General features: G+C 32.0%; 2 protein-coding genes across 3 annotated transcripts; one reads left to right on the top strand and one right to left on the bottom strand.

The window, feature by feature from the left end:
* Positions 733-3,710, top strand: LOC109352219 (transmembrane ascorbate ferrireductase 1-like). The gene is made up of 4 exons (XM_019594099.1): positions 733-981; positions 2,378-2,426; positions 2,569-2,768; positions 3,279-3,710. The coding sequence occupies exons 1-4, from the start codon at positions 838-840 to the stop codon at positions 3,573-3,575; spliced, it is 690 nt and encodes a 229-aa protein (XP_019449644.1). The 5' UTR covers positions 733-837; the 3' UTR covers positions 3,576-3,710.
* Positions 4,034-10,155, bottom strand: LOC109352218. Of its 2 annotated transcripts, none has more exons than XM_019594098.1 (22): positions 9,971-10,155; positions 9,808-9,864; positions 9,206-9,302; positions 8,942-9,010; positions 8,748-8,840; positions 8,156-8,279; positions 7,983-8,052; positions 7,840-7,881; positions 7,436-7,564; positions 7,241-7,351; positions 7,080-7,122; positions 6,951-6,992; positions 6,686-6,810; positions 6,558-6,570; positions 6,398-6,474; positions 6,205-6,306; positions 5,593-5,743; positions 5,430-5,509; positions 5,278-5,335; positions 5,014-5,171; positions 4,754-4,897; positions 4,034-4,460 (listed from the first exon to the last, which is right to left on the bottom strand). In XM_019594098.1, exons 1-22 carry the CDS (start codon positions 9,971-9,973, stop codon positions 4,401-4,403), a joined length of 1,848 nt encoding a protein of 615 aa, XP_019449643.1. In that variant the 5' UTR covers positions 9,974-10,155; the 3' UTR covers positions 4,034-4,400. The 2 variants fall into 2 exon arrangements, with proteins under 2 accessions (XP_019449643.1, XP_019449642.1); XM_019594097.1 differs by having other exon boundaries at positions 5,008-5,171; positions 9,971-10,153.

Raw genomic sequence — 12,701 nt, 5'->3', positions numbered from 1 at the left:
GGATCCTTCCTTATGGCAAAACTCATTGACTTATCAAGCAACTTTGCTTGTGGCATCTCCCTTTCATTATTGTTCATATTCTTTTATCCATAAACAAAAAATATAAAAAAAACAAACAAAAATTTCATTTATTAAATATGATCATTTTTAAATATTTTTAACCATATAATCAATAAAATTTGTGTCATTTTAATAATTTGGCCAGGACTTAAATCATATCTTCTTTTCTCTTGAAATAAAAGGTGGATTCACAATCAATACATTTTGTGTACTATTGATTATGTTTAATTAAAAACTAACAATTTTTCTTATAAATAGTAAAAACATCATTTTCTTATAAATAAAAAAATAAAGAAATATATGAACAAAACATCTTCTATCTAACATATGTCACTCTATGTATTTTTTCATTTTTATTGGTTAAAAAATTAATATATATTTAATTCATGCTTAAATTTTCTTATCACTAAAATATGAGAGGTATATAGAATAGTATAATGTAAAAATTTTATTTTAGTATTCTAAATAGTATTTTCTTACCTAACCACTATCATTCTTAAGAATTAAATCCTAAGAATCTAGCAGATTTTATATCATTAAACTAACATCTTAATATAAATTTTGAGACAAAAAATATAACCATATAAAAGGTTGGGTGAATAATAGAGACACGAAGCTAAATCATCTACACTGCGGATTGTCCCAAGAGAAATGATCCACGTGGTGACGATATAGTTATTATATAATAATGAGGATGCAGATATTATATAGTTTTATATTTTGAATCTCAGATACTATACTCTAAAACAAAACCTTATTATCGATAGAGAGAAAAATATGGCGCTGGGAGTTCCTGCTTTTCCATTCACATTTGTGGTTCACTTTGTCGGAATTGTTGCTATTGTCTTAGTTTTGTTTTGGAACATTCACTTCAGGGGTGGCTTAGCTTGGGAATCTTCTAACAAAAATCTCATCTTCAATGTATGGCATATGTGATATTTTTTCTCACTCATTTTGCTTTCTCTTTATTTTGGGTAATATAATTCTGGGTTATCTATACTCACTGAATTTATGTCAAATTTTGTTCTTTTTTTCATCTCCTTTGTTATAATCCATAAACTGAATTTGGAAGTTGGCTTACAAATTTGGATGAAGATTATTGTTACTTAATTCCAATTGCATGTTTATACTTTCTATTATTCAATTTAAATTTTAACTTCAAAAAATATAATTGACTAACAACAACCTGAAAAATTAGAATTTTTAATGAGGATTTTGTACTGGATTTACAAGGTTTTCCACTCCAGAAATCACTTTACAGTTACATTTTCCATTATTATTTAGTTTGGTATGGCTAATCTGCAGTTACATTACCAGGGGAGGGAGTTTAGGTTTATGTATTTTTTCTTCCTGATTTTCAGAGTACTCACACCCTATTTTAGAGCCCAACTCCTCTCCACTACTGTAGAGAAGAGCTCAACTCCTCCAGTACTGAATTTTAAGGGGAAATAATAACTATAATTTATTTTATTAAAAAATGAGTTAAAATTAGAACTGTTGGATTTTTATTTTTGCCACGTGTCATAATCCAACATGGTAATGAACTCTCCAGTAATGGAGAGGATACAAATTCATTAAGTTCCTAAACTATTTGAGAATGTTTAAATAGGTTACTGAATTTTTAAAATTTGTAATCAGGTTTAGTTCAAACTTCAAACGAAATGTTCTTATTTCCAATGACCATCTCATATATTTCACTTGTGATGAGATGACCATCCACTTGTGATGGGATCAAGAATATTTCACTTGTGATGGGAAAAGAATGTTTTACTTGCAGAAGGATCTAATTATAAATGATTTAATAGTTTAGGGAATTAATTATAAATTTTAAAAATTTAAGGACCTATTTAATAGTTCTCAAATAGTTTAGAGACCTGCTGATTAATTAAACCTTATTTTATATTATGTATGTGTGATGCTGTCTTGATATTTTTTTACCTCTATATGCCTTTATATTTGGTGTTTCATACTAGTAATCGACTTTAATATAACAATGATTTGCATGTTTTCTAGCATAAAAACCTTTATTTTATACAACAATAAAAAATTAAAAATCTCTTCAAAATAACTGTTTTATTGAAAATATATATTTTGAAATTAAAAAATACTGATATTGATGTTTTTGTATACTTTTACTTTTTTATGATCTCCTCTTGTAAACTATCAAGAAATCTCTTCACCATCTTGTTTTGCCTTGCAATTTGGATCATTGTTGGACAAGCCCTAGCTACAAATCATGTTAAAGAGAATATGAGTGACTATATATAATCTCAACAGTGTAATTGTCCTAATCTCGTGTATCTTTTCATTGATACAGATCCATCCTGTTCTTATGATTATTGGTTTAATAATTTTTGGTGGTGAAGGTAATCAAATTACTCCCATAAGATGCTGTTTTATGAACTAATGTCATTTGGTTGTTAACAAGATTATTATATCTCCCATTTTCTCATTTTGAACTTACAAAGTTGGTGCTTTTATTAAGTTTTTTCTTTTTGGTACTTGCAGCTATTATAAGTTATAAATCCCTTCCTCTAAGGAAGGAAGTTAAGAAGTTGATACACCTTGTCCTCCATGCAATTGCACTAATACTTGGAATAATTGGAATTGTTGCTGCTTTCAAGAATCATAATGAAAGTGGGATTGCCAATCTGTACAGCTTGCATTCATGGCTTGGAATTGGGGTTATTGTCCTTTATGGCATTCAGGTAAACCATTGGAATCATGATTCATGGATTAAACCTTATAGTCTACTATCCAGAAAATATAATATTCCTTGAATACTAGATTCTTCTTCTAGTACCCCTTCTATGGGGATTGGATCATTGAAGTTGTTATATAAGCATTATTTTTAGCTCTAGTCTGCAAGGAGACTTGGGTGTTGACATTTAGGCATTTGTGCCTATGAAATGGGTCTTAAATTGTAGCAGAATGTTGCATATATCACAGATGTAGCTGCAACTGTGGTCACGATAAGGTTGTGGAAACCAACAAAATCGCAATATTATGCTCGTAGTTAGATACTACAATTTAATACCAATTTGGTGTCATATTCCCATTGTCCAAAGCATATGGAATGCAAGATTTGGGGCTTACAAGGTTCAAACTCTAAATTGGAAATCACAGAAATGAAATATGCTCACTCAATTTAAGTATCAATTTATTTTTGTCATTCAGCTATCCTCCAAAGTGGTCTAAAATTGCATTAATACCTGCAGTGGCTATATGGGCTTGTGATATTTTTCTACCCTGGAGGGACTTCAATAATAAGAAGGCAATCACTTCCTTGGCATGTGCTACTTGGGCTTATTGTGTATGTCTTGGCAATTGGAACTGCTTCTCTTGGATTTCTAGAGAAGCTCACTTTCTTGGAGTTTGGAGGATTAGCAAAATATGGTTCTGAAGCCTTCCTTGTCAACTTCACTGCTATTGCCACAATCTTATTTGGTGCTTTTGTTGTGATAACAGCTATTTCTCAGGCTCCACCAGCAGAAGATGACTATGCACCCATATAGTTTCCTTTTTATATCACTTGTATAAATCAATCTGATGTTTACTATTGGAAATTAGCTAATTATTAGTGACAAAGAATGATTTTATTATGAGAAATAAAGCATGTTATGTGAAACGCATAGCATGTATCCTTCCAATGTTCTCTTGTTTTTCATAAAAGTAAACAATGACTCACCCTTTTATAAACAACGACATGTGAAAATAATTAATGACTCACCCTTTTATAATTCAAATTGATGTATGTGTTACAATGACATGTTTAATTCAAATTTCTTTCTAACCGTTGCAAAATTCAAGAGTCGTTCTCAATCACTAACACAGTAAGCAATGCATGCAAAGAATGACTGCTAAGCTTAATGCAGTGATACTAGGCTCTAAGTATGAAAATATTGGAGCCAAACCAACTTCACCAGACTCATAACATTACTTAGTTTGTAACAGAACAATTTTTCAGGTAGAGTAACCAAAAATCACTTGTCAATGTGGTGCTTGTATAAAAGAAGAATGAATCTATATTAAGTGTTAAGCAACCAACATCACAAGCACTATGCAGTAGGTACAAACTACTCCTTTTACCATTAGAACAAGTATGATAAAAACTTTAAAATTTCTCTACATGATAAACTTGTAAAACTGCAATACCACATAGGCAAATTGCAAAAAAGTGACTAGGAAAAGCCAGACCATAATGATTTATACTAGAGGCATCGCCTCTGTGCTACTGTAGACTTAACCAAGTGTATGCTTCATAAGCTATATGATAGTGTTTAAGGTAGTCAGATTCTGCTATTATCATCCAAAGTACTACTATTGTAGGGGTCCAAAATTCAGAGTCGTGGAGTCTGAGCTCTCTGACGCTTCACATTTTGATGGATTGGTTCCTTGACCTGCAAAGCAAGGAAACAATTACTAGAAGGATTATCTCAGACTATAAACAACTCAAAAGGAAAATGATTATCTCATATCCTTTTTGCAATGTTATTTTTCACGTCTATTTTATAACCATTGATTACTTTATCTATAATTTTTTAGAAGGAAAACTTGTTGATCGCTAATTATAAAAGTAAATGTAAAAGAGGAGTGCGAAGAAAATTGATCAGAATTTCATTTTTTAAGTCAATACTATTTCAATTTTGAAATATAATGTCACTTCAAGGATTAAGGAGGTCATAGTTTATACCGCGCTTGTTTTCCTGGGTCGTTTGTCTTGGGAGGAGTAACTGAAGATATTTATATCAGCTTCGTCCTTTTGATTTGGAGTTCTTTTAACATTTTCTGTGCTGTTCTCTTGGCCTTGTGCAAAACTCTCTCTTGAATCAACTGGCTGTACATTTCCACAACAAACCATATCAGTTAAATGCAAAATATTCAAAACTAGAGGAACATAATTGCTACAGATCATAGGAAACTGGCAAGTTAACCGATATAACTTGCCTCAACCTTGCTTGTGGGGGTGTTCCCCATGTGTTTTGCCTTAAACAATTTCTGTCCACTCTTCATGGAGTCAGTATAATTTGTTTCAGAAGTTACTTTCATTCTTGTTAAATCTGATCCAATAGAATGGAGAACACCACATGTAGACACATCATAGTTGCTTCCTGATTATCAATAAAGTAACCAATAGTTGTAAGTTTATTAAAGTTTCAATAACCAAAAATGCAGATATTATTGATAGAAAGTATCAAGGGGCTTCATCCATATTACCATTTAAACGGAAATCAGATTGTTTGGGCTTGCTATTTGGTTCACAGTGATCAACATCCTGTGAAATTGAAAACAAGAAATACATAAATCATACTATAAAATAAATGGTGATAATGTGATATAAACTTCAAATGCTAGGTTGTTATTATTACCATAGCTTCCATAGCATTTAGAGCTTTCTGCACTTCAATGAATTTCCTCTCACTCAACTCAGAGTGGATCACACGTTTCCCTGATTTACACAGAAATATGAAGTGATTAGGAATAAAACAAAAGGAAAAGAGAAGGATCAATCTCTGATAGTTAATTCGATACCTAATCTTTTGTTGCCTTTGGGCTCAAGAAAACCATCCCGAGTCATTTTATCAATTATCCTTCGTGCTGCTGTCAGGTTTACTTCTCCCTCAAGCAAGCTTTGAAGCTTTGAGACTGACACATATGTCATGGGAAGAGCCTGATAGAGAGCCTGCGATATTTATACCAAAGTTAGGATCTACTATAATAGAAAGATGTTATAAGAGCTACATAACCAAATAAAACCTATCATAAGCAAATGATTTAAGAAAATTGGGATCATATCTGATGTAGTACATTATACAGACTCAATCATATCACTCTTCAGATGATGCAGAGTGTTTGAAAGACAGGTCACAGGAGACAATTCACAAAAGCCATAAATAAATTAAATTGAATATGATAGTAACTATTAGCTAGCATCCTGCATGATTTATTTGCTTCACCAACCCTTCAGCCTTAGTTCAAAACTTTTAACTAAATTGTCAAGCCTATATATAGTAGGACAAGAAACACCATTTTTATACTTAACCGTTATTTGTGACTAAACGTGACATTAGTCACAACTTACAAGTCAGCCAAGACCTTCTTAGATATCACATAAGAGGATAAAAAGAGGACAATTAAACTCACTTTCATGTATATGAGATCTTCACTCTGCAAAGGTTTGTCAAAGACTTGAGGAGCTTGACCATCAACTTCTTCTTTCACAATGGTGAACTCGTATTCAGATTTCTGTCATTGCAATTCCATCAGAAAGAAACAAAAGGAAGGACTACTAGAACAAAAGAAAGGGTTTTGGTCAATAGAGAGAAGAAAAATCAACTGTGTCCTTGTTAATGGCGTATGTCTCCTTTCCTGTTTTTGATAAGACACCATCCTTAACAAGCTTGTCCATGATCTCTGAAGAAAAAAACAAGACCAACACAGTATGTAAACTGATGAAATCTGCAGTACAGTTAGAACATCACAGTTAACCTTTATACCTTCAATTAGAACCTGCAATTAAAATAATTCAATAAAAAATTGCAGTTAGATCATAATATAAGAAAGGCCAAGAAAAATAATCACCTGAACATCAGTTTCATAATAATTAGGAAAAAAAAGTACGCACCACTGAGATGTCCGGAAAATTGGATAGAATGACAGTAAGCTCAATAGTGTCAAGGTGGCAACAGTTTACCCACTCCTTGACTCGGGCCAGTTGCTGCTCATCTTCCACAGGGTCCTGGGTATTGTCTGAACATAATATCTCATAAATATTCTTACAGCCAAGTAATTGAATTAATAACTGTAACCAAAACACCTTGGAGATATGTTTATCGTAAAAGCAAATCTACATAAACACAGTTTTCCATAAGCAAAAACACCTATATCACCTTCATCACTCATGCTATTATCTTCCGGTGCTTGCTGTTTCTCTGTCATTGTTGTTATTAAGTGAAATTAGGAGAGAAAATAAAGTTAACTGCTCAGCAGTAATAAAAGTGATTATCAATCCTAATTACCTATTGGAACAACTGCATATTGATCCCCTTGAGAATGCTCAACCTGAAAATTGTAAAATGTCAAATATAAGTAACATTTTTACATTAATGGTTCATTTCAGCAAGTTTCAATTGCAAAAAAATTAATAGAAATGGCTTTATCAAGCAACGTTCTCATTTACCTCACTGTCAGTATCATCATACTCATCCTGTTGCATGGAATCGTTACAAGTGTTCATATCGTCTTGCATTTCCTCATTATCATCCTCACAAGGGTCGAGCACACTCTTAACCTATCAAATGAAAATAGAAATCAGCGCTAAAAATATTAGAAATGGATTTGAAAATTAGCTGTGCATATGATATCCCTCAATTACCTTCAGAGCTAAGACAAAGTGTTTGCTGTTTACATTCCCGACCTCCATTTTCAATGGATTTTTCGACCATGGATGATAAGCTTCTTCTTCTGTGCAACCTCGGAAGAATGGAGGCTCATAATCAGCAGGCTACAAGAAAAAATGACAAATAAATGGTGAAATAGCCTGTATATAAAATCAGAATTGCGGCATAACAAAATGTTAAAACTTTAACCACTTGCAAAACAAAGCATGTGGACATTTATTATCAACATCGTCAACCATTTGGCAATTAACAATTGAACAACAAACTAATCAAAATACATTTTATATCTGGAAAATTCAGAAATTTAGAAAAATGTGGCGGAATTTCACAAACAATTTATACGAAACTCAGATTTGGTATTCCATGTCATAGAACGTACCGTCACATCATCATAGTAGAGGAGCTTCATCAGAATGGTACGCTGAGTAAAAAATAGAGGCAAGTATTAACAATGTATGTAAGAACAGTGAAGCTGAATCATGCGGTCTTAATCTTATCAAGCAAGCATTTGGATTAATTTACCTCTTCTGGCATCTTCTCTAGAGTTCTCATCAACTGAACTAAAGTTCGAATCATTTTACATGCAGAACTCCTAAGGATTACATCCACATACAAATAGCATTAGTTTAATTAGTAAATTATCATGATAAGACTCCAGTTCCGATCTAGATTATATTTTATCATGTAACCAGAACCTCATCTGTTGGGGAGTAATTTCTGTGGTAGAGTTATACTTGAATGTCCCCTTCTTTTTGTTTCCAGTGCGGTTGATATTCATTGAAACCTCTTGATTGTCAGAATCCGAATAACAAAATGAAACTGAAGGGAAAAATATTTACTAATATTAAAGATCCCTCCATAAGTGTCTCAAATCAAATTAAAATGGTATCCACATTTTGTATCTAGCATAAAGCACAGGCATCATCAATGATAATTGCTAGGATAGGTATCGGTGTCAGATACTCTATAAAGCTCTTTATCACAATAGTTAGATAAATAATAGCATTTTATTATGTCTATAATGACTCGTTAACATTTAAAACATAATTTCTCTATTTTAACATAAGATTTGTGTTTTTATGTTAGTTTTATGCTAATTTCATGTATTGTAATATAAATGTTCTATAATTGTAAAATTTAACACATTCTCATGTCCATCTCATATTTGTGATCTCTAGGTGAACCTTCATAACTTTGTTTCATTTTCTACTATTACAACAATTACCTACATACAGTATTCATCCAACTACAATTTCAAAATTGTGATCAGGTATGTCAAAAGCTTACATGCATATTCCTCAATCATTGGTCCGTCTACTGCTTCACACACACAGAACAGAAGCGTCTTGAGGTATCTCTTCTGCAAGGCATCATAAACCCCTGCAAAATAAACAGAACAAAACGGAATTTTAAAAAATACGCATCACAAATAATGCAGAAAATCATATCCAAGAAGTTCAGTTAGATAATACTGAACGTACCTTTCTCCATCCAATCAATCAGTCTGCGAGACTCGGCATCTAGTGGCATCAGCTTTTTTATCTTCATCTCTGTCAATAATAACGCTCTTAGAAACAATTTAACAACAATTCCGAAATTAGCATCACCAATTCCATTTTCTTTAGGTAAGCATACTTTGCTTATACATTTTATGAGTTGTCATTGAATGATTGTCCAATTTAACAGCAGATATTATAAGATCTAGTGAAAATAAAAGGCAAAATATGGTTCACTAATGATTTTACCTAAAGCAGGAACAGACTTATCATTGAAATACTTCTCAGGAAATAAGCCTCTGATATAACTGATATTGAAAATAGCAATTCGGAGCAGGTTCCTCGTCTGTTACATGAAATTTCGAATTAAATTAAATTTGAAATTAATTTACTATGAACTTAATTTCAAACTAAAGCACATATAACATTGCAGAACCAGGTGGATGAAGAAACATCATGTGATTCGAACCAAACTTCACATAGAAGAGAGAAGTAATCAAACAACTAGGTGTTGAAACTATAGAGGATTTCTGAGAAAATAAGTTTTAGATCTCGTTTCACACTTTCATGCTTCGATCTCGTTTTAGAAACTTCATACTGAACCAAAAGTGTTTGGTAACTAAATTTATAAAATAACGACCTTGGAAAATGAAATGCCCTTAGATATAGAATCTAATTTCGATTGGAAATAAAAATAAAACATCTATGCGATATTGGAAAGTAAATTTACTGAAGAAATCTAAAATCTACTGAAATCAATAAATTATGAACATCGAGAAACTTCAAACGAAAAAAAAAACTCAGATCCGTTTGATAAGTTCGGTTAAAATGTAAAAACTGTAATTGAGTACCAGGAGAAGTGAATCCTGCTCGGTGATTTCAGCTTCTTTCACTTTCTGCGCAGCAACCTGAAACGCAAGAACAAAATGGAAAATAAGGAAGTGGTTGTAGAGAGAAAGCGATGATGAAGAAGAAGACGAAGGAATGGAAGATTCGAAAAGTTGAAGTTCTCACCATGGTAACTGAATTCGAGAGTCACAGACTCTGAGTGAAAAAGAGAGAGAATAGAGAGTGGAAAGAAGAACTGTGTTGAAGTGATCATGAAAATTTGAATACCAAAGAAGGAGTATTTATAAGGTGAATGAACGGTCACGATGCACAATGTTTTTGAAATGAAAATTCTATGGTGATAAAATGGAAACAAATCCCGCCAAATTGCTTAAACAGTATATGCCAATTCCATCGTTAATCTTCTTTTCCAACTCATTCACCTCATGTGTTTACTCTCGGCTAAGTAAGGAAAAGTCGAACCTGATCTTGTCTATTCACCAGGTTTGACTCGATTCTAATTAATCATAAATATATTTAAATTTTATTGAGTCTAGGATCGAGTTCAGGTTCAAAATTAGACTCGATTAATATATAACATCAGGTAAGAGACAAACATGACTGACTTGAGGTCACTTATTTGTCATATTTGTATGTGCATATTTAATTATGTATTAATTAATCACATCTCTTTGAACCAAAATACTATTGATTCTCTAATTTTTTCATGATATATATATGATTAACAAAATCTCTATACATACCATTTCAAATGTCAAATTGCATACCAAGAATGTGTTAGTCTAGTGTTGTAAGACCCTGCTAGATCCTAGAAAGACCAAAAGGTGAAGAGTTTGATTCCTAAGAGCAACATTTGTTGAGAGGTGCAACCATACACCTCAATAGAGATTAGTTCTTTACTCAAAAGTTGAGGCGATACCCTTGATATTACAAAAAAAATGTCAAATTGCATATTCAAAATAATAAGTAGTATTGAGAAAACTTTATCTAAAATGAGTATGTATTATAATTAATCGGATCTAGAGTCATGTTCGGGTTAAAAAGTTGGTTTAATGAATATTTAGGGTCGAGTTAGCCCCAGGTCTAGGTCGGGTTCAGGTCAAAACAATAACTCGGCCAACATTTAAGGTCAGATAAGGAAGAAACCTTATCCGATCCATGCTCACCCTTACGACTAAGGATGAGTCAGATAAGTAATTATCCAAGTGTAAGTGTTATTCATCCTATTTTTAAAATCTAAAGTTGGTTCCAAATTATGTCTCGTACTAATGACAATGAATAAAAAACAAATAATAATAATAAATATTTAATTTTTTAATTGACATGACATGTTTTTATTGGTGTGTGATAAGATTTGCAACATTGTTCGCGATAACATATTTCTATTCGAGAGGTTTTAGAGAAATCTTTCTCCTCTATTTCTCTTCCTTTTATCTAAAACCAAACAACGTAAAAACCTACTCTATTTCTCATCTATTTTTCTCTTTTCAATTTGTTTCTTACATATTTTTGTCTTCTTATTTTCTCTTTACAACTAAATGGAGCCTAAATATAGATTAGACTACTTTTTAAATATGATACATTGAATATATTTTGTTAATCATTTATTTTTATATATATATATATATGATAAAAATGAGAAAATCAATCACAAATAAGATATATACACTTTATCAATAAATCATTTACAAAAGAGAATCATAAATAACTAGGCAAAAATAATTGAAAAAACACACAATTGTAACTATGAAATTATATCACGTGAAAGGTAGCATATTTAATCAAATAATTATTAAGTACACAACTTATCACGGTTCAGATAACATACGGTAGCATATTTGTTGTCCCATAAATGTGTGTCATTTTATACACTACTTTTTATGATTGGATAAAAAAAATATTTAAGTTAAAAATTTAATAATTAAGTATTTTTTTGACCAATCACAAGCAATAGCACATACAGTAATATAGTAATACAGTTTTTGGGACAAAAAATATTTACCCTGCATTGGCTACCATGAGACAAGTTGACTCATGTTTTTCCTTATTTAATCATAAATATTAACCATATTTAATTTTTTAATCCAAATCTAGACTTAGACCGATGAAACATGAGTGTATAAAGCTCAATTATGAACTAGCCAAATTGGATAAGTAGATATGGAACTACTATGTTGTTTCCTACACTTGCAGACTTGATGAAGAAGAAGATTGTGCACGAGCAGAGAAAGAAGAACAAGATTGGAGAAGAATAAAGAACTTATTGGTAAAGAATGTAGAAGAAGAGAAGTAATGAGAGGTGAGTCTAGTCTTTTGTTATTGCAATGTTGCATTATGAATTACAAAGCAAATACTTCTATTTATAGCATCAATCAGCTAACTACTTACTATAAACAGAAAGTATACACCAACTATATTAACTAACTAAACTGAATTACACAAAGTATCAACAACACTCCTCCTTAATTCAGTCATCATTCAATCTTACAATGCATATCTTCAATCTTAGCTTTTCAAACCTCTCCTTCTTCAACGGTTTGGTGAAGAGATCTGCGAGTTGCATTTCACTTATGCAGAACACCAACTTCAACTTGCCCTTTCTTACTTGATATTTGAGGAAGTGAAATCTTGTTTCAATGTGCTTACTACGACCATGAGCCACTGGATTCTTGGCAAGATGTATTGCTGATTTGTTGTCAACCATTAAAACAGAGTCATTCCCTTCTTCTTTTAGCTTCAGTTCCACTAATAATGTGTCTAACCATAGGCTTTGACAAGCTGCCATACAAGTTGCTATATACTCTGCTTCACAAGAGGATAAGACCACCACATCTTGTTTCTTTGAACACTATGAGATTGGTGAATTGCCAAGCATAAACAGATACCTTATTGTGCT

The sequence above is a fragment of the Lupinus angustifolius genome, chromosome LG07 (assembly GCF_001865875.1).
Source record: "Lupinus angustifolius cultivar Tanjil chromosome LG07, LupAngTanjil_v1.0, whole genome shotgun sequence".
In the NCBI taxonomy this organism is placed as follows: domain Eukaryota; kingdom Viridiplantae; phylum Streptophyta; class Magnoliopsida; order Fabales; family Fabaceae; genus Lupinus; species Lupinus angustifolius.
This window is presented reverse-complemented; position numbering and strand designations above follow the sequence as displayed.

Excerpts from the sequence above, each read along its gene's own strand:
- LOC109352219 (XM_019594099.1), top strand. The coding sequence starts at position 838 with ATGGCGCTGGGAGTTCCTGCTTTTCCATTCACATTTGTGGTTCACTTT. Across the intron at positions 982-2,377 it reads ACAAAAATCTCATCTTCAAT|ATCCATCCTGTTCTTATGAT; the intron begins GTATGGCATATG and ends TCATTGATACAG. Across the intron at positions 2,427-2,568 it reads AATAATTTTTGGTGGTGAAG|CTATTATAAGTTATAAATCC; the intron begins GTAATCAAATTA and ends TGGTACTTGCAG.
- LOC109352218 (XM_019594097.1), bottom strand. Across the intron at positions 7,352-7,435 it reads ACTTTGTCTTAGCTCTGAAG|GTTAAGAGTGTGCTCGACCC; the intron begins GTAATTGAGGGA and ends TTCATTTGATAG. Across the intron at positions 5,744-6,204 it reads AAGATCTCATATACATGAAA|GCTCTCTATCAGGCTCTTCC; the intron begins GTGAGTTTAATT and ends TAAATATCGCAG.